The sequence below is a fragment of the Palaemon carinicauda genome, chromosome 8 (genome assembly GCF_036898095.1).
Source record: "Palaemon carinicauda isolate YSFRI2023 chromosome 8, ASM3689809v2, whole genome shotgun sequence".
Taxonomy (NCBI): Eukaryota; Metazoa; Arthropoda; class Malacostraca; order Decapoda; family Palaemonidae; genus Palaemon; species Palaemon carinicauda.
Window position 1 is genome coordinate 162566453 of NC_090732.1, and position 27421 is coordinate 162593873.

Sequence of the window (27421 nt, forward strand, 5' to 3'; positions counted from 1 at the left end):
AAATATATTGAGTATTATACAAGTGTGTTTTGAAAAATAAAATGTAACTAGATTTAAGAAAATCTTATATGTGAATCATATTAAGACAGCTAGGTGTATTTGAAAAAGAAATTACATCGACCTGAGCAATTAATTTGCTTTAAATGTACATACTCTTTTGTTATTTGTGTTTAGTCGTAAGTTGTAATATAGTAAAAGTTTTGAACACTTAAAATACACAACTCTTACATTATTTAAAATGAGAAGCTTATTGAAGTTACAAGCAAAATATACTTTTGCTGGAGAGCATTGATGAACCCTTTGGATAGTACCACTTATGTTTTATTTGGTTCACTGTAGATGACAGCTGATTCCCATAGTGTATTATTTCCTACCTGGTATTTTTCATTAATTCCCCTTGGTTTCATCCCTTTTAGGTGTTCAGCTATTTCATCATAACCTTTTTCGAGTTTTCGTTTTCATTTAAGAAGAAATGTGGCAATGTGGTCTGAAGGTGTTATATAATGAGTTATTATATTCAAGTAATTTTATCAAAGTAAATGAGTCCCATTTATGAGACTGACCCATGTTTATTAAATAACCCAGATAAAGTAACCAAGATTTTAAATGTTTTGTAAATGTTCAAACTTCAACAGCCAATGCTAGATTTTGGAAACAAATAATTTTAGAAAATTTTGTCAATCTTCAACATCTTCAATTATAAATACTGTATTGTAAAGAGCTGCAGCTTTTAGATAAAACAATTCACATTTTACTATAGTAAACAAACACAGGTAGTCAATCCTGTGAGAGAAAGAAATACTTGGGTGTTGGGTTATACTAGCTAAGTATTGTTGCGAGTTGTATTAGAGTGCAGTTATTTGAAGAAAAAAAATATTTCTAGGAAAATTGTGTTTTTGAAACTTTTGGGAAATTATGTTAAACAAAACATCATGCAAGTAGCCATGAGGACGGAAGAAAAATAGAACAAGCATTACAAGATGTGTTTTTAATACCAAAGTTATTTTCATTGTGCTACAAATATTATTCTGCCTTCTGATAGTAGAGATGTCTACAAAATTCTGCATTGGCCTGATGATGTTTTTAAAATCTGTATTTTAAATCTAAAAGATACTGGTGAAAATTGAGTAAATATGTAAACAAATGAAGAACATTTTCAAGATATTATTCCCAGTAAATGTGGTATAGTATACAGTACTGAAAATGAGAGAGTAAACATTTTATAAAGTTATAGAGAGCAAGACTATTTTTGAAAATTTTGTTAGACATAGCGTAATGTAATGTAGTCTTAATATTTAAGAGTGCATTTGCCATGAAAAAAATTTGAATTGCATGATATTTTTTAGTTTTATAAGTAGCACCCTTGGGATTCCACTTTGGATTAAAATTTCAACTCTGAACCTCAACATTTGCATACCCTCCACAAACCGTATCATTATTTCTTGTTTTACTATTTACTATACTGTTTATAGTTTGCAAATTGATATAGATTTTAATAGAAAATAACACTATTATATTGTTCATGTGCTCTAGATCATTAAAAGATGTGATGAACTTAAAATAAAATACAGACTGTAATAAGATAAAGAAAAGCTGAGCAGAGTTGTACACACAATTTGCAAGGATTGGAGAGTAAGAAAAATGAACCTGAGGAGGTATATGTATAACAGAAAAAAATATACAGGGACAGCAAGGTGTATAAATTACAAGTTAAAAAGTGATAAAGATAACAAAGCTGTTATAAATACACCCAGGCATGTGATAATGACTAGCTTGTGGTTAACCTTATGTTTAACTTTTTTAAATAATTTTATAGCATTTTGCTTCTTGCTTTATTTATATGCTTTTGCCCAAGTTATTTTCATTTTTGTTTTCTTCTACGTACACTTTATTGTTTCTTAACTTATTGTTCTGCTAATTTTTTAAAGACAGTTTTTCTTATTTGTTCATTATAAGGAAGTGTTATAATTCAAGATTTTATTACATATAAATGAAGTCTTTGTGACTATAATGAGATTTTGAGATATGGAAATTTAGAAATTTTCTCACCTTTTATCTAGCGTTACTGGTATCTATAACAAATAATTGCAAATAGGTTGTTTAGAGTAAATAAGAAAGGGGAAGTAGATGGACAAAATTGTGCAAATAACATTTACAGTATTATATACAGTAAACATCCTCTACCTAGCAAATTACACATTCTTCTTAAGATTTATTTACACATTTTCAAATACTTTCATATTTGTAGACTACTGCACATAGGAACCCACTGGTGTTACAAATTAAAGAGCTCCTTAATCAGTTTTATTCGACTGGGGGTAAATATTGAAATATGCTGGATTCCTACACGAAGTTGATGGTACTGAAAAAGCAGATGCCGCTGCCAAATAAGCAATACATTTATTACAACCCAACATTAAGCTTCTTGTTGAGGATTATGTAACCACAATAAGACATTTTATAGTAACTAAATATTTAGGCAAAGTACATAGAATGAATCGGGAAATAATAAATTGAAATAAATCAAACCAGATGTCTCCCCATGGGAGTAATCAGATCAGAAAGACAAAAGAACTGAAGTCATTTGACGAAGATTGCATATTGGCCAATAAGAGATAAACCCACGAGTTTTAATGTACATACCAGACGAGGTAGTTCCTAAGTGCAGTGATTGTAATATAATATGTTCTCTACAAATGAATTTTCTTTTTTATAAAAAGAAGACATTTATATTTTGGTCAGAAAGATGTCTGGTATTTTTTTTTATTGACTTTTGAGAATTTCTCAGTTTGTAAGATTATAACCTTTTTTAAGAAGTAGAAACAGGAAATGTCCCATTGCTAGTGCTTTCCTATGGCTCCTGGTTTTTTCATCTTAAATAAGTGATGTAAGATAGCAGTGCTATTATTGCATCTACTCTTAACCACTTCCTTATAACACTTGCATATACTGTATATATAAACATATAACTAATAAGTTTATTATATATAATGCAATAGAAAATTTATTGAAGCAAGATGCACAAATGAATTAAACTCGGCTACCATCAGGAAATAAGTTTAGTTACCCATAGTAGCCTGTGTAAGGAAGGTTTGGGGAACCCTTATCTAAAGGAAAAGTAAAGGCCAGATCTCGATGAGAATAAACTTAAAAAAAAAAAAATTTTCAATCTAGAATAAAAAAAGATATGATGAATTTTAATCATTATAATTTATTCAATAAAACAGAAATGGACCATTTATGAGACCATAATCCCTTCCTCCTGTTTGATTAACACAATTTTTTTTTTTTTTTTTTTCTCCTTCATGTAATCATGACTCCCATCCTCAAATAAGATACTATAGGTTTTCCGCCAGAGTTTTGTCCTATTCACTTTTGAGTAGTGTTCCTCTGGCTCCAGCCACTTATTAGTTTGCAAATTTTAGAATTTCAGTTCAGTACTAATTTAGGTGTCTGTATTCATCCTATGTTGTGTTGTAATGTTTAAGTAAAAATATTGTTAGTCTTTATAATATTTTTCATCTAAGAAGGCTTCTTGTTTTTCAGCGACTATCAACGAAATTTCACCAATGTTAACTCTGCCATAGAAATAGCTGCGGCGGGACCTGGTGTTCTGAAAGCAGTCTGGCTACTTTCGTTAGCACTCATATTTAAGGTAAATGTTTTGTTAGAGCTTTAGTTTTGTATTTTTAATGTACAGATTTTCAGTTTACAGTAATGTAATGTACTAACAGATGTTGCAATACATATTAATCCTTTTGTTTTGCTTATTGTCATTATTACCTGGTGGTCAACATCAACGTTGCTCATATAAAATATTTTATTTAAAGTAAATATTCAGTTACTAATGCCTTTTAAGCATGAGTATATTTAATAACTTGTTGTATGGAAAGCTAATGGTATGTTTGCTATTTGTTCCTAAGTGTATACAAACCTTTTCTTTCATCAAAATGGGGAATGTCTTCCCTGGATCTGGAATGGCTGTTAAATTTGTTTACAAGTTACTCCAGTTAGCAACAAGGGGTGAGCGCAGGCAAGTAGCCCTGTCCACTCCTGTCAAACACTTCACTTTTGTGTTCGGCTTGTCATTATTAAGAGGCCCCCAGTAATCCAGTCTATTTCTCTGAATTGGGTTGTGGTTTTATGTATTTAGAAGGTTTAACTTTTAAATATTTGCGAAACATTTTACATATAGATTTAACAGCTAAATGCACCATATAGATTTTACAGCTAAATTCATAATAAGCTGCAAGCACTATCTTCTAAGGTGGTCTTTAGGAGCGATGATTTAGTCTATTTTGCCCTCATTCAGGCCTAATTTTTTAAGACTTGAGAGTCAGTCATGATTGTTTCACTTATTAAAAATGGTTGTAAGTATTTCATCTGGAAATAGTTGTCTTTTTCTAGTAAAAGATATTCAGTTTATTTTGAACAAACTATGGACATTATAGTTAGCGCCTCTAATTTGGTATGTGGTATTAGAATTCCAATTCATCCTCTGTTTAAAAATGCAGTGTCATTTGTAGTTGAAAGTTTTGGTCACAGAAATTCACCAAGAATTGGATTAAATCTTCGAAAGATCTTGAGGATTAAGGTTATAGATATTAGGAGTAAATCATTTTTTCAGAAATACTTCTTTGGAAAAAATTTGTGACAGTCCAATAAGGTACTATTTTTGAGTTCGGTGGACATTATCTTGAAGAATCCTAACATTCTTATCAAGATTATTAGGTTCTAGGTCCTATAATGGCTGCTGGTGCTTTGATCTTAAATTCTTTAGAATTCAATAAGTTATAGATTTCTGTTTTAAGATATTTCTAATATCTTTAAGAAAACAACCTTGAGTCCCATATTTCAAACTGTATTTTGAGATGGTTTACATTAAATGTAGACCAAATGAGTTTAGACTGAATTATTTTATACATTTTAATTTTCTTGTCATATCTCTCTTTCGCTGGCATCCCACCTCCATTAGAGTGTGGGAGTCAGCATTATGGACATCAGGTGTTTCATAGAAATAAACAGAATTTTTATGATAAATTTACGTCTATACTTACCTGATTTTCATATAAATGTCCACCCTCCCCACTAATTTGTGATATTGAATAGGGAATACTTTCTACTTCAAAATGGAGTAACTATGAAAACCTGATTTCTTTTAAAATTAAACCTCCCTCCTCAACTACCCTTTTCAGTCCTAAGCCAAATGTCAAAACTAATCTTTGACAGGGGCTACTGGCTTTCACCCATCATCTGTCTTTAAATATCTCATTAATGTTTTCAACAACTGATCTAACTCTGATGAAGACACTTCTATTTTGTAGGTGTCAGGTTTGTATATCTACAAAAAATACTAATTAATTTGAATTTTTTTTTTTCTTTTGATAGTGTGTAGTAACAGTATTCACTTTTGGCATCAAAGTACCATGTGGTCTCTTCATTCCTTCTTTGGCTATGGGCTCCATCATTGGAAGATTAGTGGGCATTGGCATGGAGCAACTAGCTTTGTAAGTACTTTACAATTACTTTTACATGAAAATATTAAATATTTAATGTCAACAATATAGGGACATAGTGCTAGTCAAAAGTATGTAGATATACATAGTCAAGTGGTAAAATTAGATAAAATTTAAAGAAAATTTATTTTTAGTTTTAGATTGAAATTATTATTCTTTATTGCAGTAATTATCCAGATTGGGCTGTGTTTGCTGGCGAATGTAGTACTGGCGAGAACTGTATCACTCCTGGTCTTTATGCAATGGTTGGGGCTGCTGCCGTTTTAGGTGGTGTTACACGAATGACAGGTATTTATAAGTATATTCCACACCTTTATCTATAGAAATTAGATTATCATATTTTTTTGTAGGTGACCATCTTTGCCAAAAAATTCTTTTAGATTTTATGTAGACATATTGGTTCAGATATATTTTACTATTGTGAGTCTCAAGAGATAAGTCTTTATTAATCTTTGTGAATTTCTTGAGTGTTCAGATAAAGTAAATTTAATCAACTTCATGATTGGTAATCAACCCTGAAGCATGAACCATACTTTTCCATCACATACACAAATGTTGGGGATGGCTAACCCCTTTTTTAGGCAAATGAAGTAAAGAAATACTACAATATATTAATTTTTGAAGTCCCACAAAAAGAAACCATTCTCTTTCCATTAATCATGAAACAGAATTAAATCATATATTTCTTGTTTATGTAACAAACATTAAATAAAAATGTCTGAAATCTCATTTTTACTTTAAGGAGCGTGACTCTATCCCATTAAAACTATTTTGTGGTCATTTCAAACCTAATTTACTTTTTTATTTCTCAACCAATTGTCATCATTTAAAAAAAATTTTCTTATCCATCCTTTTTTATATATATATTTTTCCACGTATTTTGGCAATAATTGTAAAAATTGCCATTTTTCATATACAGTGTAGGTTTTTATAATTTTCCAAAACCCTGTTATAAATTTTTAGAGCATAAAATGTCCCATCTTTTCTTATATGAATGGAAAATATTTTTCAATAAACACAGTCATCCCTTGCAAAATTTCACCAATGTAGGTGTGTATTTAGGGGCATGTGAAATCCATCAACGGAATTATCTTTATTTATTATGGGAAATTTTTTTAGGATATGAGCATTTTATGATGTGAGCTTACTCCCCAAACTAATAAACTTATAACCCTATGTACTATCATATGTTACTATAGTATCACAGCAGCTTAGTACATTTACTCCTCTAGGGAACTTTAGATTTAAAGTATAATTATACATCTTAAATATTTACAAATGGAAAACAGAAAATATCTTTAAGAGTTTGTTGCCTATTATCCTCTGGGGTGGGGGCTTGGAATATAATCAATGTGGATAAAGAGGTTTAACTGTATTTAATTCTGAATACTCTACTATTTTTCCCTGACTGAAATACATAAGAGCAGTTAAGGCTTGTAAAGCTGTAATCTATATGATGTTTAACTGGTGAATTTTTCTATAGTTATGTATACCTGTATTTAAATATTTGCAGTGTCGCTGGTGGTTATAATGTTTGAATTGACTGGTGGTGTTCGTTACATTGTACCATTGATGACAGCAGTGATGGCTAGTAAATGGATAGGTGATGCATTTGGCCGAGAGGGTATATATGATGCCCATATCATCTTGAATGGGTATCCATTCTTAGAAGCGAAAGAAGAGTTCAGTCACACTACATTAGCACATGATGTCATGAAGCCAGGGTAAGTTTTTAATTTATTCAATAGTTTGTTTACTAGATGTATTGAGATGGTAGTATTACCCTTAGTCTCCTGCAACATCTTTTGGTCACAATTCCATCTTGGTATCCACAATGTTTTCTCCCCACTATAAGATGGGAACAGAGGTAATGAAGTAAATTATTTACGTCACCTGAGGAAGAAATTTAGAAATCGATGAAGTTATGGTTAAGTATTGAAGTAATAAATTTCATCATAAAAGTTCCATTCATTTCCTTTAATCTTCCCTCAAAGTTCATGTGTTGATTGCTACATTAAAAGTGTGATGAGTTAATGGTAGCTAATAAGATTGTCAAAATTCGTGCTTGAAAAATTAGTTACAATAATACCTTGACATACAAGCGTCCCAACATACGAGCAAATTTTTGCATCGAAATACGAACACAAACTAGAGATACGGGCACACTTCCAGATGCTGACGCTAGGTGGCCGAGCACGTGGGAGCTGCTCTTGAGGCCCTCATCGCTTGTTCATTTTGCTTGATCTTTGATGTCTGAACACATCTTCAAGCATTGCCCGTACTGTTTTAACATTAATTTGTAGACAATTAATGAGTCATTGGTCCAAAGCAAGTGAGTGGAAACCAGAGCAGTGGTAAGAAAAAGCGCATGACGATGATAGCGATGAAACGTGAAATTATTGAGAAACATGAGAGCTGTATACGATTCACTGAGCTGGCCCACCATTACGTGAGGAGTACATCGACAATATGTACGATCCTCAAACAGAAAAATGTTACCAAGAGCAAGAAGCTTCAAAAGGCCTTTGTTACCAAAGACAACATATAAGTTCCTCACTAGATGATGAATGTACAAATAAAATTACCAATTTCCAACCACTTGTTCGACTATCCTCTGTTGAACTATTGATACCATCATGAAAAATTGTATGCTAAAAATTCACTCAATACCAACTGCTAAACTAGAAGAACTTGAAAAATTTGTAAAGCTGCTCTGTAGAGTAGGCTTTTATAAAATCATGTTTAAGTAAAATAAAATGTCTTCTATTTCATTATCATATTAGTTATTCATACATCTTTATTGTTTTTCGGTAGGCTTATACCATTGCCCAATTCCTTATTCTAGTTTATCCTAATTCCATTTTTTTATTTTTTATCCCCATTCCCTTTTATTCAGTACAGTATATCCAACTAAATTCTGATTTAGTTTCATTCAATCCCAAACACTTCAAAGTTTCTCCCATTCTTCCCTCTTGTATTCAACCATTTTTACTGCTCATCTCAGAGTTGAAAACATCCCATCCAGTATTACTTTGATATTCTATTTTTATATATTTACACATTTACTCCATGAATGTGTAGGGGTTAACTAATTTGCTTTTTGAGCTTAATGGAGCATTTGGTTTACAATATTACCCATTGATTTCTTATTTCCACTTATGAGTGATATTCATAGTCTTTTCCATTCAACTTTTTGTTAAGGAGGGAAAGTTTTAATTTTTATCATTGAAAAAAAATCTCCTATGAACCCTCTGGCGATATGATGAGGGCAGGTGTTGGACCTAATAAAAAATGTTTACCAAAAGTAGATGGCAAAAGTGCATGCATAGGAGTGGTCAAGCAAACATTCAGTCACTACCAAGCATTCACCTTGTTTACAAATGTTAGAGCTGTCATACTAAACTTTTTTTTCTCATGCCATATAGATGATGATCTGGAAGTGCTAAACAATTCTTATACTCGCCTGATGTTCATATTCATGCCCCTTATCATTCTCATACTCACTTGATGTTTATATTCATCCCCCCTACTCCTTCCCCACTTACCAGTGATGTCAAGAGACTAATGATCAAGTTTTTACTTTGAAAACTTGAGGCAAAGGGAACTATGATGCGTCATTGACTAGTTTGTAGCCATTTATTGCCAGTGGCATGATGGTTCCTAGATGGGTAAGGCATTTTCTGAAAAGAAAAAAAAAGGGCAATTTTTATTCTAGGTGTAGTCATTGACATTTAAACAGGTTTCAAGAAAAAACCAGTGTGATGAACATCAGGTTAGTATAAAATTAATAGATTTTTTCATCAAAATTGTTTTTGCTTTTCACATAATAGTAAGAGTTATTGATACCGTTGTTTGCAGATCTTTCGAGAAAACAAAAATTTGGAAATTTTCATTTAATTTTTTATGCATATAATTTAAAGAACAGAAGAGGAGTTGCTAAATAAAAGGTCAAGTGATTAATTTTTTTTTTTGTCAAACATTATTCGACTTGTTACAACTATAAAGGATAATAAAATTGACCTTCAAGTTATTGTTTTTAAGTAGATTGTAAGATGGCTATATTTTAATCGCTATGATTCAAAATTTCTGTATGACCTTAAATTTTCATTTATTATGCTTTATCTTCTGTGATCCATGATAAAAAACTTAAGATGGAAAAGTTACACTCAGGTATTGTGTTACTGCCAATATATAAATGTTGCTTGCTTTTTCTTGAATATTTAAGGATTATTGCCAGGTTTTCAATATTAAACTTACCCGATAATCATGTAGCTGTCAACTCTGTTGCCCGACAGAATTCTATGGAGGGATACGCCAGCTATCACAATACTAGAAGGGGGTGTTCTTACCAGCGCCACCTGTGGCCAGGTACTCAAGTACTTCTTGTTGACACCTCCTCAATTATTCCTCTGTCGTGCTTCTGACAAGACGTTCTGGGATACGCTTATGTTCTTGGAGTATTTTCACGACTTTGGTGAAGTATTTCTCTTTGATTTCGGCTGTCGCTTTACTGGAAACTTCTATTTTAGCTTAGTTAGCTTTTGGAATTAATTTGATTAATTTTGGTGACGAAGAGAGTATGAACTCTCGTTCACCTTTCAATGGCCGACCCTTCCCTTAGACGGAAGTGTTGGTGTCTAAGAGAGTATAGACTCTCTTTCTTAATTTTGCTTAACAAAAGTTATAGATTTATTTTATATCTCTCCGCCTCTTATAGGCCTCTTCGATTAACTTCCTTTTATTATAAACTTATTAAAATTAATTTTTATATTTGTTTATATTCGACCTTCCTAGGCGGTCTTTTCTTGGTACCGAAGTTAATTATCGTGAGCCCGTCATTTCGGTTTTACCTGTTAACATATTATGCTATTTTAAGGTCTTTGAAAGAATTTCTTTGATAGTCTCGTACTTTTTCAAAGTTGAACTAACGTTTTGTTTGTCTCGGCAGTTGTTGACGTTCAGAACGTTTCAACTTGCACTCTATCGTTACGATAGAGAAAGAATGTTCACGGTTTCACATTGCAGTAAGAGTAACCGTGTCTAGCGTTTTGTTCATTCTTTCTTAACTTAATGGTTTTGATCCTAATAAGGAACTTTTCTTTTTGGGAAATATTTCAGTTTTTTCCTTTAACAATAATATGTTTTAACGATATATATGATTGGGCTCTTCTCTCAGGTTCTAAGTCAAGAGAGAGAGAGAGAGAGAGATAGAGACGGAGGGAGAAAGAGGATAAACGTTTCCCTCAAGCCTGCCAGGCGTACGAGTAACGTCGTTATCGTTTTGCTCTTATCCCTAGTCTCTTTAGGGGAAGAAACTAAACGTTTCTAGAGTGATCTAGTGTTTAGTCTCTTTCCAGCCACTGAATTTTCTTTCATTAGATTTTTCTGTTACATTGTAATTCTGTTTTCGCAATTACTAACTTTTGAGAAGGATAGAATTGCGTGTTTCAGGTACAAACCACTTAAAGTTTCGAGTTCAGTGAAATAAGTGCAAACAGAAATCAAAGTGATAAGTGATTAGTGCAAAGTATGTCAGTGTTATGCGTGAGGGTACTTTTGTGCGCGCCAGTCGTCCTCCCAGTCCGGGACCTCTTGCAAGCTCCCAAGCCCAGGGGAGAAGCAATGTCGAAGGGCAAAAGGGTTCGGCAGGCCTTGATCGGCGCACAGAAGTATCCTCGGTGGTTGTGGGCGTGTCTTACCGAGACCGTCACTCCCACCCGCAGACGATTGAGCCCTTATTTTGCTCGTCTGCAGAAGAGATTTAGAGGAGAAAATAAAGGCAGAGTTACGCTGGTCTCAGGTCTCAAGACCTCTTAAACGTAAAGTCCAGACCTATGCCAGACGTACGAAGTAAAGTTCAACAACCCGGATGCAGTCATTGGGTTAGCTCTGACTCTCCTCAGTCATCAGTTTGTCGGGCTGAGAGTGCGCCTACACTCCCCCCCCCTATGCTCGCTCCGCCTGATCGCAGTACCACCTGCCAGGCGTACGATGTTGTGGACTCTACTACAGTCCATGCAAGCACAGCTTTCGGACCTGATGCGTGAGTGTCGTGCTGAGAGTGTTGCACCTCCTCCTCCTCCTGCACCGGTGGTGCACCAACCGCCTGCACCCGTTCAGCCTGTGCTGCACCCGCCTGCACCGGTGGTGCACCAACCGGCTGCACCCGTTCAGCCTGTGCTGCACCCGCCTGCACTCGCTGCACCCAGTCGCAACACCATCTGCCAGGCGTACGATGTTGTGGACTCTACTACAGTCCATGCAAGCACAGCTTTCGGACCTGTTGCGTGAGTGTCGGGCTGAGAGTGTTGCACCTCCACCTGCACCCTTTCAGCCTGTGCTCAACCCGCCTGCACTCGCTGCACCCAGTCGCAGCACCATCTGCCAGGCGTACGATGTTGTGGACTCTACTACAGTCCATGCAAGCACAGCTTTCGGACCTGTTGTGTGAGTGTCGGGCTGAGAGTGTTGCACCTCCCCTGCACCCGTTCAGCCTGTGCTCAACCCGCCTGCACTCGCTGCACCCAGTCGCAGCACCATCTGCCAGGCGTACGATGTTGAACCTCTTTCTGTGTTCGCTGTTCCCAGTGTTGTTCAGCCTCAGCCTTCTTTAAGGCAACCTTCGGTTTGGGATCAGGAGGATTACCCCACTCTTCCTCCTCCTCCCCTGGCTGCTCCACCGGTGGTGCAACTCTCGGTGGAGGTACAACCTCTTCCACCTGTGAGTCAGTCTCCTCAGCTGCTGCACCGAGCTCAACCCGTGCACCCTGATCCTGCGCCTCAGACACCTCTGCTTGCGGGAACTTTACCTTGTTCTGCGCAACCTCGGTCTCTTCACGCTCCACTCATACCACAGGAACAGGAACTTTCTGCACCTTCCACTGTTGTTGTTCCAGCTCGTTCTGACTCTGCTGTTCAGCATACCTTACCTCCATTTTCAAACCATGGCAAAAATATGAATCATGAGTTATGAATGTAAGGTAAACATTATGTTGATTTTTTAAACCCCATGCAAGCATGCATAAAGCACTCTAGCACTGGTCATGGAATTTCTGAGGAATGTTAAACGCCATGCACACGCTCTGCTTTCCTTACAGCAGGCTCTGCTTACAGCAGGCTCTGCTTACAGCAGGCTCTGCTTACTACATGCTCAGCATTCAGCATGCTCTGCATTCAGCATGCTCTGCATACAACACATGCTCTACATACAGCATGCTCTGCATACAGCATACTCTGCATTCATCATGCTCTGCATACCTTACCGCATGCTTCTCAACATATCTTGGGTTGTTGCCAACTCACTAGACTGTCAAGCAGTTTCATAACGTTGCCTTCTAGTCTGCTGCTTTTGCACCAGTGAACCCTCACTCAGAGAACTTAGCTTTTCTAGGATAAGGTCCCTGTAGATGAGAAAGTTCTTTTCTCCCTCCTTCTGATATTCCCTTGAGGACTCTGTCATTTGGAGGGAGCCTTTAGCTGCATAACCTCTTATGGACTTTTATTTAAGCATAACATGCTTACAGGGAAGGTAATGGTTCCACTTCAGCCGCTAATCCCGTCTGTTACCACACCTGCTCCCATAGACCTTGAGCTGTGTTGCATGACATGCAGTCCAAGCTTAGTCCTTGTTAGAGGATTTTTGTTTACGAAGTCAATGTGTCACGGGGAAGACGTTCAACAACCAACAGAAGGGACTTGTTGTGACGCAGTGCGGCAACCTCAGCAACCCGTTAAGGAGTTGTCTGTACGACCCAGATAGTCTAGACAGATTCGGGTTGTCACTGTACTTCCTCGCTTGCCCATGATTGTCAGTTTACAGACTGTGCAGCAGTATCATGATCTTGTGTCCGGCTCCGTCAGACGACTGGCTTTTAAGAGCTCCCACAAGTCGTCGCTGTCTGGAGATTTTCAAATGGACTATGGATCTGACCAAGGAACTGGGCCTCCTGGTCAATTTTGAGGAGTCTCAGCTCGTTCCATCCCAGACCATTGTTTCCTTGGGTATGGATCTTCAGAGTCGAGCTTTTCGGACTTGTCCGTCGGCCCCAAGGATCTTCCAAGCCCTAGAATGCATCCAGAGCATGCTGAGAAGGAACCGATGCTTAGTCAGGCAGGGGATGAGTCTAACAGGGACACTTTCATCGCTGGCCCTGTTCATCGAGTTAGGGAGACTCCACCTCCGCCCCCTTCAGTATCATCTAGCTGCTCACTGGATAAAGGACATGACGCTAGAGACGGGCTCAGTTCCTGTTTCCGAAGAGATGAGGTCTACTCTAACGTGGTGGAAGAACAGCATTCTTCTCAAGGAAGGTCTACCTTTGGCTGTTCAGACCCCCGACCACCGTCTCTTCTCGGACGCATCGGACACGGGCTGGGGTGCGACACTGGACGGACAGGAATGCTCGGGAACATGGAATCAGGAGCAAAGGACACTTCACATCTATTGCAAGGAGTTGTTGGCAGTTCATCTGGCCTTGATAAACTTCAAGTCCCTCCAGCTTAACTAGGTGGTGGAGGTGAACTCCGACTACACCACAGCCTTGGCTTACATCTCCAAGCAGAGAGGGACTCATTCGAGGAAGTTGTTCAAGATCGCAAGGGACCTCCTCATTTGGTCAAAGATCGAAAGCTCACGCTGGTAACGAGGCTCATTCAGGGCGATATGAATGTCATGGCAGATCGCCTCAGCCGTAAGGGTCAGGTCTTCCCCACAGAGTGGACCCTTCACAAGAATGTTTGCAGCAGACTTTGGGCCCTGTGGGGTCTGCCAACCATAGTTCTATTCGCTACCTCGATGACCAAGAAGCTCCTCTTGTATTGTTCTCCGATTCCAGACCCAGCAGCAGTTCGCGTGGATGCCTTTCTGCTGGATTGGTCCCATCTCAACCTGTATGCATTCCCGCCGTTCAAGATTGTCAACAGGGTACTTCAGAAGTTCGCCTCTCACAAAGGGACACGGTTGACGTTGGTTGCTCCCCTCTGACCCGCGAGAGAAGGGTTCACCGAGGTACTGCAATGGCTGGTCGACGTTCCCAGGACTCTTCCTCCTAGAGTGGACCTTCTGCGTCAACCTCACGTAAAGAAGGTACACCCAAACCTCCACGCTCTTCGTCTGACTGCCTTCAGACTATCGAAAGTCTCTCAAGAACTAGAGGCTTTTCGAAGGAGGCAGCCAGAACGATTGCCAGAGCAAGGACGACATCCACTCTCAGAGTCTATCAGTCTTAATGGGAAGTCTTCCGAAGCTGGTGCAAGGCCAATGCAGTTTTCCTCAACCAGTACCACTGTAACCCAGATTGCTGACTTCCTGTTACATCTAAGGAACGTAAAATCCCTATCAGCTCCTACGATCAAGGGTTACAGAAGTATGTTGGCAGCGGTTTTCCGCCACAGAGGCTTGGATCTTTCCTCCAACAAAGATCTACAGGACCTCCTTAGGTCTTTTGAGACCTCAAAGGAACGTCGGTTGTCCACTCCAGGCTGGAATCTAGACGTGGTCCTAAGGTTCCTAATGTCATCAGGATTTGAACCGTTCCAATCAGCCTCTTTTAAGGACCTCACATTAGAAACTCTTTTCCTCGTGTGCTTAGCAACAGGTAAAAGAGTAAGTGAGATCCACGCCTTCAGCAGGAACATAGGTTTCACATCTGAAACGGCTACATGTTCCTTGCGGCTCGGTTTTTTTGGCTAAAACGAGCTTCCTTCCCGTCCTTGCCCTAAGTCGTTCGAGATCCCAAGCCTGTCCAACATGGTGGGGAACGAACTAGAGAGAGTACTTTGCCCTGTTAGAGCTCTTAAGTACTATTTAAGAAGGTCAAAACCATTACGAGGACAATCAGAAGCCTTATGGTGTGCTATCAAGAAGCCTTCTCTACCAATGTCTAAGAACTCAGTTTCTTACTACATCAGGCTTCTGATTAGAGAAGCAAATTCTCATCTGAAGGAAGAAGACCTTGCTTTGCTGAAGGTAAGGACACATGAAGTGAGAGCTGTGGCTACTTCAGTGGCCTTCAAACAGAACCGTTCTCTGCAGAGTGTTATGGATGCAACCTATTGGAGAAGCAAGTCAGTGTTCGCATCATTCTATCTCAAAGATGTCCAGTCTCTTTACGAGTACTGCTACACCCTGGGTCCATTCGTAGCAACGAATGCAGTAGTAGGCGAGGGCTCAGCCACTACATTCCCATAATTCCATAACTTTTTAACCTTTCTCTTGAATACTTTTTATGGGTTGTTCGGTCGGCTAAGAAGCCTTCCACATCCTTGTTGATTTGGCGGGTGGTCAATTCTTTCTTGAGAAGCGCCGAGGTTAAAGGTTGTGATGAGGTCCTTTAGTATGGGTTGCAGCCCTGTATACTTTAGCACCTTTGGGTTGATTCAGCCTCCAAGAGGAACGCTGCGCTCAGTAAGGAAGACGAACTTAAAAAAGAGACAGAGTAACGGTTCAATTCGACTTCCTTACCAGGTACTTATTATTTCATTGTTATTTGAGATAACTGTTATATGAAATATGGGATACTTAGCTATCCTTTAATCTTGTACACTGGTTTTCACCCACCCCCCTGGGTGTGAATCAGCTACATGATTATCGGGTAAGTTTAATATTGAAAAATGTTATTTTCATTAGTAAAATAAATTTTTGAATATACTTACCCGATAATCATGATTTAATTGACCCTCCCTTCCTCCCCATAGAGAACCAGTGGGACCGAGGAATAATTGAGGAGGTGTCAACAAGAAGTACTTGAGTACCTGGCCACAGGTGGCGCTGGTAAGAACACCCCCTTCTAGTATTGTGATAGCTGGCGTATCCCTCCATAGAATTCTGTCGGGCAACAGAGTTGACAGCTACATGATTATCGGGTAAGTATATTCAAAAATTTATTTTACTAATGAAAATAACATTTTTCAACTGGTGTGTTATGCTTGGTGAACAATGCATTATATTTTGTGATTTATCTTTTATTTCATTTTACTTTTGGTCAGTGAATTTTCTAGAAAATATTGCCCCTTGATTATCAAAGGAAAGTGTAAATATTAAACTTTTATTATAAAATTATTCATTTTACTCAATTGTTTTTGCAGGAAAAATGAATCCTTCTATATCATCACACAAGATAGCATGACTCTAGATGATGTAGAGCAGTTGTTAAGGGAAACTGACCATAACGGTTTTCCTGTTGTCGTCAGTAGACAATCACAGTATCTCGTTGGCTTTGTTGCCAGAAGAGATCTAAGTATTGCCATCAGTAAGTATCTTACTTTTAGTTAAACTAGTATATTCTGTTATTTTCAAGGTACTCTTAAATGCTTATAGTGATGAAAGTATTGAAATTTGTTTGAAATGTTTGTACGCACTGGTTATGACGCTATTGTCACCAATTATTTTGCTGATTCATACTTGCAAGTCACTATGTGTATTGTTCAAGTGATTTATTGCGGGGCAATAACGATCTTCAGTATCATTTTGTCTTTTGTTAGGGACCGAAGTGTGATTTCAATAACCCTTGTGAGGAATGTAGTTCCTTGATTGGTTGCTAACGACTTTAAAGATTCCACTCATGAAAGGAAATTCGACTTTAATTCAGGGGAAAATGCAGAGAAGATAGGCTAATTGATTACAGTACGGATGACAATATTAATTACATTACTGCTTACTAGGGTTGACAGTAGTAAGCTTCTTAAGCTATTTAGCTAGATTTATGCAATCTTGAGTCCAGCAACCCTTTAGGAAATGGCAGTGATTTTAGCCTAACCAACCATCCCAGTTCCAAGCCCAACTCCTCAAGTTGTGCTTTGCAGTTCTGGTGTACCACTTAGAAAGGGTTCTGTTGGTTAAAGGAAGCATAAAATAAAGGGACACTCGCTAAAATCTAATGAAGCTGCATTTTCCGTAATTTAATCACTGTACAAGTGATTTACCATCAAGCATATATAGTTCTATGACTTAAAAAGAATCAATAGCTCATAATGTAAGACTTGCAAGAATGTGCAAATGATTTAACTCCTACTTTACGAATCAGAAAGCTTGAGTATTTACTCAACTACAAAGAACTTGGAAGTTTTAAGAACTAAAAACAAATGGTAAAGGTGAAGGCATATTTACCTGTGTGCCAGTTAGAAAACAGTTATTGTATTTTTATATACAATTCCTGCTGTTGATGCAAGCAAAACATCACCACTCGACTATCTTGCATTGAACAAAAATGAAAAACCAATGAGGAAATATTTGAGTTCCTCAAAGAATGAAATCTCCATCCAGAGTTAGTTACAATGGATAACAAACAAGCAGCAATAAAAGCTTTAAGGAAATGTTTCCCAAATGCATCTGTCCATGGTTGCTTGTTTTACTTCAGCCAGTGTCTCTGGCAAACAATCCCAACCCTTGGTTTACAAGGCTGGTATAGAGATCCTGAGAAGGCTCTCATAATTAAATAAATAAAAGCATTAGCTTATTGTTCCACCATAAGATGTTGCTGATCTATTTACAGATTTTAGGCAATTACTAGACAAAGAAGTAGGGGAAGTTTTTGGCGAGTTCTTAATAAGACGTTGAAATAACATGGACCAATAATTCTCTGAAAAAGTGGCATCAAGCTTTCAGTAAAAGACTTGGTGTAACTCACCAAACCATTGAAAAACTAGTTAAAAAAAAAAATCAAGCTTGACTACGCTAATACGGCAGCGATCCTCAAACAGCTGTCTTTGGGAGAAAATATTACAAGAATTAATCAGAAATACACCCAAGTAAATGAAAGAATAAAGGAGTGGGTAACTTCTCACCTTACCATCTGAGTGGGCATAAAAAGCACAAATGATACGATTAAGCATTCAGGCTGCTTCAGGTATTATTGTTGATGTTTTCAGGTCTTTTAATATTGAGAAATCCTTAGGTATAGTTTCGAAATATTGAAAAGCTCCCATTTTGAACTTTTGGAGGATCTTTTATTTTAAAGATCTCATGATCAAAACTCTATTTTAGCTTTGGCCTGAGCTAAACGTATTAGGTAACTACAGGGTCTTTCCTATAATGTAGGTTTTGGTATTAAGCAAATTATGTATCTTTTACCTACCTTATGGATTAAAAAGGATTTTAAGGTCAAAGGTTTGCCCCAAATTTTCGTCATTCCCTCTTTGTAGAAGACTGTAATATGTATGAAAATAAATTTATTTGCCCCATGAATTATAAAGTTTTTAGACAAAACTGAGCACAATAGGGGAAAGATTTGTAATTTGCTTTGGAGGGTTCTGATTTCTAGACATCCTCCAATAATGCTATGTCCTTTCTGGATAAGTTGACAAGCTCACAAAGAATTTGATTCAAATCAAATGAAGGACTTGAAGGGTAGAGTTCATAATATTTGAAGTTCAGCTACTTCTCTTAATTCCAGTAAGAATCTTTCTTTGGAAAAGGTTTTTGGCAGTCGATCTCATAACCCGTTTATTTTTATGAAACATCATTTAAAAGAGGATTCTTTTAATTTAATTCTCTAAAAATTTTGTTCTAGTTATAGTATTGTATTAGTTTTAAATAGAAAAATTTAAAGGTGTGGGGTAATAGTGAAAAGTTTTAACATCAAGTATTGGGGGTGTATTTCACGGAAATGTTTAGATTTTAAATTCCTATATACAATTATTAGATGTTAGCCACTTATGAGTATTTAGTATTAAATTTTTCCTATCTGTATGTTTGGGTTATTATATGAAATGATTGGTCACGGTTAGTTTCTGTTAAAGTACAGAAGTATTAAGTGTAGGTGAGTCTGCTAATTAGTACTCATATTTATGCTAGGACATTAACTTTCCTATTCTTTTCTTCATGATTCCACCTTCATCAAGTGTGGGAGTCCGTTTTAAGAACATTATCATGAAATTGAATAGAATTTTGATGATAAAATTGTTTTTATATTCACTTGATTTTTATAAACAGGCCCCTCCTTTCCCCACTCACTAGTAATGTCAAGAGGCTATTAAACTTTTGTTGACCGAGACTGGTTATGCAAGATGTGGTGTACCTATGCACAACTTGTGCCTAAACCACCATATAAACTCATACTCAACTAAAACAGCAGGGTTATTATAAGGAAAGAAAGCAGGAATTTTTGTTTTTTTTTGGTTTTAAGGTAGATGTCTTCATTTAACCAGCTTTGAGAGAGCAGCTTTATGAATATCAGGTGAGGATAGGAATAACTGATTTTGATATTAAGAGTCCTTTAAACTGTATTCTAGATTGGGGTCTCAGTCTTTAACACCCTGAGAACATTTCATATCGATTAAAGCTTCATTTTCAATTATGATTTCACATCTATGTAGTGGTACTATATTCATAATGTGTAAAGTGCCAAATTTTATAAAAAAAAATTTTAACCCCTCATAGATCAAGCCAAAAAGACAACAGAGGGCATTGTTGGTGAATCCATTGTCCTCTTCACTGCCTCCGTTCCATCTCCTTGGATGGGTCCACCACCTTTAAGATTACGGAAAATTCTGGATTTGGCTCCTATTACCATTACGGATCAAACGCCCATGGAGACAGTCGTCGACATGTTCCGAAAGTTGGGACTCCGACAGACCCTCGTGACACACAATGGGTAAGAATATACAGTACATATAATTTTTCTCTTAACAGCTTCAAGGATAAAAAAGACAAAGTTTTTATTGATTCAGTACCTTTTATTACATAATTTCCAGTTATTTTTTTTAAGTAATATTCATTTATGAAGTATAAATTCATTTAAACTTTACTTGATATGCTTGCCAATGATACTTTATATTTTGATAATGATACAATCTTTTCCATTAAGAAATTGTAACAAAGAAAACTCTTATTTATCAATTATTTATACAGCACAGTAAAACCAATATACAGTACAGTACACGCTGTAATTATGATTATATAAAATGCAATTGCTGTATACTGCATATTGCTGGAGTAATAACATGATAGTGATTAAAAAGAAAACAAATACATAATACCTATAGTGAACTGTTTAAAGATATTACCCAGGAAAAAATATCCTTTTGTTTCGGTTTCAATGTTGGCTACCTCCCAAAATTGGGGAAGGTCCCATGGTAGCTGTATGGACCAATGAAAATTATTAAAAGAGGCTTCATCATCATATCCTCCTACGCCTGTTGACGCAAAGGGCCTCTGTTAGATTTCGCCAGTCATCTCTATCTTGAGCTTTTAATTCAATACTTCCCCATTCATCCTCTCATATTTCGCGTTTCATAGTCCTCAACCATGTAGGCCTGGGGCTTCAAACTCTTCTAGTGCCTTGTCGAGCCCAGCGGAACATTTAGTGAACTAATCTCATGGGGAGTGCAAAGAGCATGCCCAAGCCATCTCTATCTACCCCTTATCATGATCTCATGTAGTATTTTTGTAATATAAAATGCTTGATAAAAAGATATTCTATTTAAAGATTCAATATTCTCTCACTCTTTCATTGTTTTGTAGAGAAGTGGTTAGACGAAAGAAGTTAGGTGTTTTGGAGTAGGGGAATGATCAAAAGATTTTTATGGATTAAAGTGTAAAATGACAAAATTAGGGTAATTTTGGTTCTTGAGAATACAGGACTACTGTAGTTCAGAAATTATATTGACGAGCAAGAACAACTCAAATTCAATCAATAGCATTCCATCAGATGAATGCATCAAGAAGGGTGCTTATGGAAATCATAGTAGAAGTTATTCCACTGACATGTCACCTTTTGTGAGTGCTATAATCTAGCAAACTCTACATAGATGATGACCTATCCTCCACAAGCTAGATCATGAGCTTATTATGTACTCTGGGTTTAGCATGGTTGTTACCATGTATAGTACTATTTTTTTATCATCTGTTTGAGAGAGAGAGACTATATATATGTATATATGTGCATGTATGTATGCAGTGCACAGTATATATCCAATTGATTGAATCAAAATAGCCAGCAATAGTGTTTGGTTTGCTGTATCATATGCCTGGCAGCAATACAGTAGTATTGCATGAGGGTACTCGTGAAACCCCAAAAAGTTTTGTTACAAAAGTTTAAAGTGTTATATAATGTAATACTTCACTTTGTTTTTATTAAATAGTGTTCTTTATTAATATTTAGTTACAAAAATTACCATTTGTAACAAGTATCTTTAAAAAATTTAAGTATTGGCCCACAGAAACCCGCACTATACTGAAGAGTCTGCATTATAGTTTTCAATATTAAACTTACCCGATAATCATGTAGCTGTCAACTCCGTTGCCCGACAGAATTCTATGGAGGGATACGCCAGCTATCACAATACTAGAAGGGGGTGTACTTACCAGCGCCACCTGTGGCCAGGTACTATAGTACTGTACTTCTTGTTGACACCACCTCAATTTTTCCTCTGTCGTGCTTCCGGCAAGACGTTCTGGGATACGCTTATGTTCTTGGAGTATTTTCACGACTTTGGTGAAGTATTTCTCTTTGATTTCGGCTGTCGCTTTACTGGAAACTTCTATATTAGCTTAGTTAGCTTTTGGAATTAATTTGATTAATTATGGTGACGAAGAGAGTATGAACTCTCTTTCACCTTTAAATGGCCGACCCTTCCCTTAGACGGAAGTGTTGGTGTCTAAGAGAGTATAGACTCTCTTTCTTAATTTTGCTTAACAAAAGTTATAGATTTATTTTTTATCTCTCCGCCTCTTTTAGGCCTCTTCGATTAACTTCCTTTTATTATAAACTTATTAAAATTAATTTTTATATTTGTTTATATTCGACCTTCCTAATAGTAGGCGGTCTTTTCTTGGTACCGAAGTTAATTAACATTGAGCCCGTCATTTCGGTTTTACCTGTTAACATATTATGCTATTTTAATGTCTTTGAAAGAATTTCTTTGATAGTCTAGTACTGTTTTCAAAGTTGAACTAACGTTTTGTTTGTCTCTGCAGTTGTTGACGTTCAGAACGTTCAACTTGCGCTCTATCGTTACGATAGAGAAAGAATTTTCACAGTTTCACGTTGCAGTAAGAGTAACCGTGTCTAGCGTTTTGTTCATTCTTTCTTAACTTAATGGTTTTAATCCTAATAAAGGAACTTTTCATTTTGGGAAATATTTCAGTTTTTTCCTTTAACAATAATATGTTTTAACGATATATATGATTGGGCTCTTCTCTCAGGTTCTAAGTCAAGAGAGAGAGAGAGAGAGAGAGAGATAGAGACAGAGGGAGAAAGAGGAGGATAAACGTTTCATTCAAGCGAGTTACGTTGTTATCGTTTTTGCTCTTCTCCCTAGTCTCTTTAGGGGAAGAAGGTAAACGTTTCTAGAGTGATCTAGTGTTTAGTCTCTTTCCAGCCACTGAATTATTTATCTTTCATTAGATTTTTCTGTTACATTGTAATTCTGTTTTCGCAATTACTAACTTTTGAGAAAGGATAGAATTGCGTGTTTCAGGTACAAACCACTTAAAGTTTCGAGTTCAGTGAAATAAGTGCAAACAGAAAATCAAAGTGATAAGTGATTAGCGCAAAGTGTGTCAGTGTTGTGCGTGAGGGTACTTCTGTGCGCGCCAGTCGTCCTCCCAGTCCGGGACCTCTTGCAAGCTCCCAAGCCCAGGGGAGAAGCAATGTCGAAGGACAAAAGGGTTCAGCAGGCCTTGATCGGCGCACAGAAGTATCCTCGGTGGTTGTGGGCGTGTCTTACCGAGACCGTCACTCCCACCCGCAGACGATTGAGCCCTTATTTTGCTCGTCTGCAGAAGAAATTTAGGGGAGAAAACGCTGGTCTCAGGTCTCAAGACCTCTTAAACGTAAAGTCCAGACCTATGCCAGACGTACGAAGTTAGAGTTCAACAACCCGGATGCAGTCATTGGGTTAGCTCTGACTCTCCTCAGTCATCAGTTGAATGCACTCCGCCTAAGAGGAGTAAGGTTCTGCCGCAACAGATCTCTGCTGTTAAGGCTTTACCTCAGCAGACCTTAGTGTCTGCCGACCCCAAGTTGACTCTACTGCAGTCCATGCAGTCACAACTTTCGGTCTTGATGCGTGAGTGTCGGGCTGAGAAGGTTGCGCCTCCGCCTGCGCTCGCTCCGCCTGCGCTCGCTCCGCCTGCGCTCCCTCCGCCTGCGCTCGCTCCGCCTGCGCTCCCTCCGCCTGACCGCAGTACCACCTGCCAGGCGTACGATGTTGAGCCACGTTTTGAGTTTACTGATCCCAGTGGTGTGCAGCTCCCTCCGCCTTCCTTAAGGCAACCTCAGCAATGGGAACAGGAGGCTTATACCTCTCTTCCTCCGCTTCCACTTGCTGTTCCACCAGTGAGGCAACACTCGCTTGAGGTACAACCTCTCCCATCCATGAGTCAGTCTCCTCAGCTCTCGCTGCAGCGAGCTCAACCCTCCTCAAGGCAAGCACCTTAACACCTTAGCCTTGCGCCTCAGGAGCCTCAACTTGCGAGATTTTTACTGCGTTCTGCGCAACCACTACCTTTTCGCTCTCAGCTCACACCGCAGGAACCTCAACTCGTTCCTCAGGAACTTGCTACTGCGCATCCGCCAACCACTCAGCAAGCGCAACCCTTGAGTTCAGCCACTCATGCCAGGAGTCAGCCTCCTCCACCCATGCGCCTACCTTCTGCTACTTCCTTTGATCAGCCTTTGCAGACTGAGCCTCAGGTGTTCCCTCAACAGAGTCTTGAAGAGGAAACCACAACTATTGTTGTTCCAGCTCGTTCTGACTCTGCTGTTCAGCATACCTTACCTCCATTTTCAAACCTTATGATAATGGAGGTTATTTGTATTACTTATAAAAATATATTTGTATTCCTTGCAATATATTTTTAACAATATCGCAAAATATGGCAAAAATATGAATCATGAGTTATGAATGTAAGGTAAATATTATGTTGATATTAAAACCCCATGCAAGCATGCATAAAGCACTCTAGCACTGGTCATGGAATTTCTGAGAAATGTTAAACGCCATGCACACGCTCTGCTTACCTTACAGCATGCTCTACATACAGCATGCTCTGCTTACAGCATGCTTTGCATACTACATGCTCTGCATACAGCATGCTCTGCATTCAGCATGCTCTGCATACAACATGCTCTACATACAGCATGCTCTGCATACAGCATGCTCTGCATACAACATGCTCTGCATACAGCATGCTCTGCATTCAGCATGCTCTGCATACAACATGCTCTGCATACAGCATGCTCTGCATTCAGCATGCTCTGCATACAACATGCTCTACATACAGCATGCTCTGCATACAGCATACTCTGCATACAACATGCTCTGCATACCTTACCGCATGCTTCTCAGTCACACATCTTTGGTTGTTGCCAACTCACTAGACTGTCAAGCAGTTTCATAACGTTGCCTTCTAGTCTGCTGCTTTTGCACCAGTGAACCCTCACTGAGAGAACTTAGCTTTTCTAGGATATGGTCCCTGTAGATGAGAAAGTTCTTTTCTCCCTCCTTCTGATATTCCCTTGAGGACTCTGTCATTTGGAGGGAGCCTTTAGCTGCATAGCCTCCTATGGACTTTTATTTAAGCATAACATGCTTCCAGGGAAGGTAATGGTTCCACTTCAGTCGCTAATCCCGTCTGTTACCACACCTGCTCCCATAGACCTTGAGCTGTGTTGCAAGACATGCAGTCCAAGCTTAGTCCTTGTTAGAGGATTTTTTGTTTACGGAGTCAATGTGTCACGGGGAAGACGTTCAACAACCAACAGAAGTGACTTGTTGTGACGCAGTGCGGCAACCTCAGCAACCCGATAAGGAGTTGTCTGTACGACCCAGACAGTCTAGACAGATTCGGGTTGTCACTGTACTTCCTCGCTTGCCCATGATTGACAGTTCACAGACTGTGCAGCAGTACCATGATCTTGTGTCCGGCTCCGTCAGACGACTGGCTTTTAAGAGCTCCCACAAGTCGTCGCTGTCTGGAGATTTTCAAATGGACTATGGATCTGACCAAGGAACTGGGCCTCCTGGTCAATTTTGAGGAGTCTCAGCTCGTTCCATCCCAGACCATTGTCTCCTTGGGTATGGATCTTCAGAGTCGAGCTTTTCGGACTTTTCCGTCGGCCCCAAGGATCTTCCAAGCCCTAGAATGCATCCAGAGCATGCTGAGAAGGAACCGATGCTCAGTCAGGTAGTGGATGAGTCTAACAGGGACACTTTCATCGCTGGCCCTGTTCATCGTGTTAGGGAGACTCCACCTCCCCCCCCTTCAGTATCATCTAGCTGCTCACTGGATAAAGGACATGACGCTAGAGACGGTCTCAGTTCCTGTTTCCGAAGAGAGGAGGTCTTCTCTCGCGTGGTGTAAGAACAGCTTTCTTCTCAAGGAAGTCTACCTTTGGCTGTTCAGAAACACGACCGCCGTCTCCTCTCGGACGCATCAGACACGGGTTGGGGTGCGACTTTGGACGGACAAGAATGCTCGGGAACATGGAATCAGGAGCAAAGGACACTTCACATCAATTGCAAGGAGTTGTTGGCGGTTATTCTGGCCTTGATAAACTTCAAGTCCCTCCAGCTTAACAAAGTGGTGGAGGTGGACTCTGACAACACCACAGCCCTGGCTTACATCTTCAAGCAGGGAGGGACTCTTTCGTGGAAGTTGTTCTAGATCACAAGGGACCTACTCATCTGGTCTAAAGATCGAAAGCTACTGGTAACGAGGTTCATTCAGGGCGGTATGAATGTCATGGCAGATCACCTCAGACGGAAGGGTCAGGTCATCCCCACAGAGTGGACCCTTCTCAAGAATGTTTGCAGCAGACTTTGGGCCCTGTGGGGTCAGCCAACCATAGATCTGTTCACTACCTCGATAACCTAGAGACTCCTGTTGTATTGTTCTCCGATTCCAGACCCAGCAGCAGTTCACGTGGATGCTTTTCTGCTGGATTGGTTCCATCTCGACCTGTATGCATTCCCGCCGTTCAAGATTGTCAACAGGGTACTTCAGAAGTTCTCCTCTCACAAAGGGACACGGCTGACGTTGGTTGGCTCCGCTCTGGCCCGCGAGAGAATGGTTCTTAGAGGTACTGCAATGGCTGGTCGACATTCCCAGGACTCTTCCTCTAGGAGTGAACCTTCTAAGTCTACCTCACGTAAAGAAGGTACACCCTATCCTCCACGCTCTTCGTCTGACTGCCTTCAGACTTTCGAAAGACTCTCAAGAGCTAGGGGCTTTTCGAAGGAGGCAGCCAGAGCGATTGCCAAAGCAAGGAGAACATCCACTCTCAGAATCTATCAGTCTCAAGGGGAAGTCTTCCGTAGCTGGTACAAGACCAATGCAGTTTCCTCAACCAGTACCACTGTAACCCAGATTGCTGACTTCCTGTTATATCTAAGGAAAGTAAGATCCCTTTCAGCTCCTACGATCAAGGGTTACAGAAGTATGTTGGCAGCGGTTTTCCGCCACAGAGGCTTGGATCTTTCCACCAACAAAGATCTACAGGACCTCCCTAGGTCTTTTGAGACCTCAAAGGAACGTCGGTTGTCCACTCCAGGCTGGAATCTAGACGTGGTCCTAAGGTTCCTTATGTCATCAAGATTTGAACCTCTCCAATCAGCCTCTTTTTAGGACCTCACATTAAAAACTCTTTTCCTCGTGTGCTTGACAACAGCTAAAAGAGTAAGTGAGATCCACGCCTTCAGCAGGATCATTGTTTTCACATCTGAAACGGCTACATGTTCCTTGCAGCTCGGTTTTTGCTAAACGAGCTTCCTTCACGTCCTTGGCCTAAGTCGTTCGAGATCCCAAGCCTGTCCAACTTGGTGGGGAATGATCTGAAGAGAGTACTTTGCCCAGTTAGAGCTCTTAGGTACTATCTAAAAAGGTCTTAACCTTTACAAGGACAATCAGAAGCCTTATAGTGTGCTATCAAGAAACCTTCTTTTCCAAGTTCTAAGAACTCAGT

At 38.8% G+C, this 27421-nt stretch overlaps 1 protein-coding gene across 9 annotated transcripts in view; it reads left to right on the forward strand.

The window, feature by feature from the left end:
* Positions 1-27421, forward strand: part of ClC-c (chloride channel protein 3) — a 153647-nt gene that overhangs the window by 117758 nt on the left and 8468 nt on the right. For all 9 annotated transcript variants that reach the window (XR_011045386.1, XM_068379251.1, XM_068379250.1 and 6 more), the window contains 6 exons: positions 3547-3655; positions 5389-5507; positions 5683-5804; positions 7030-7240; positions 16602-16765; positions 19894-20107. Coding sequence is in view for 8 of the 9 variants with exons in the window: in XM_068379251.1 (XP_068235352.1) it covers positions 3547-3655; positions 5389-5507; positions 5683-5804; positions 7030-7240; positions 16602-16765; positions 19894-20107 (939 nt within the window). In the remaining variant the exon portion in view is untranslated. The remainder of the gene's footprint in view (positions 1-3546; positions 3656-5388; positions 5508-5682; positions 5805-7029; positions 7241-16601; positions 16766-19893; positions 20108-27421) is intronic.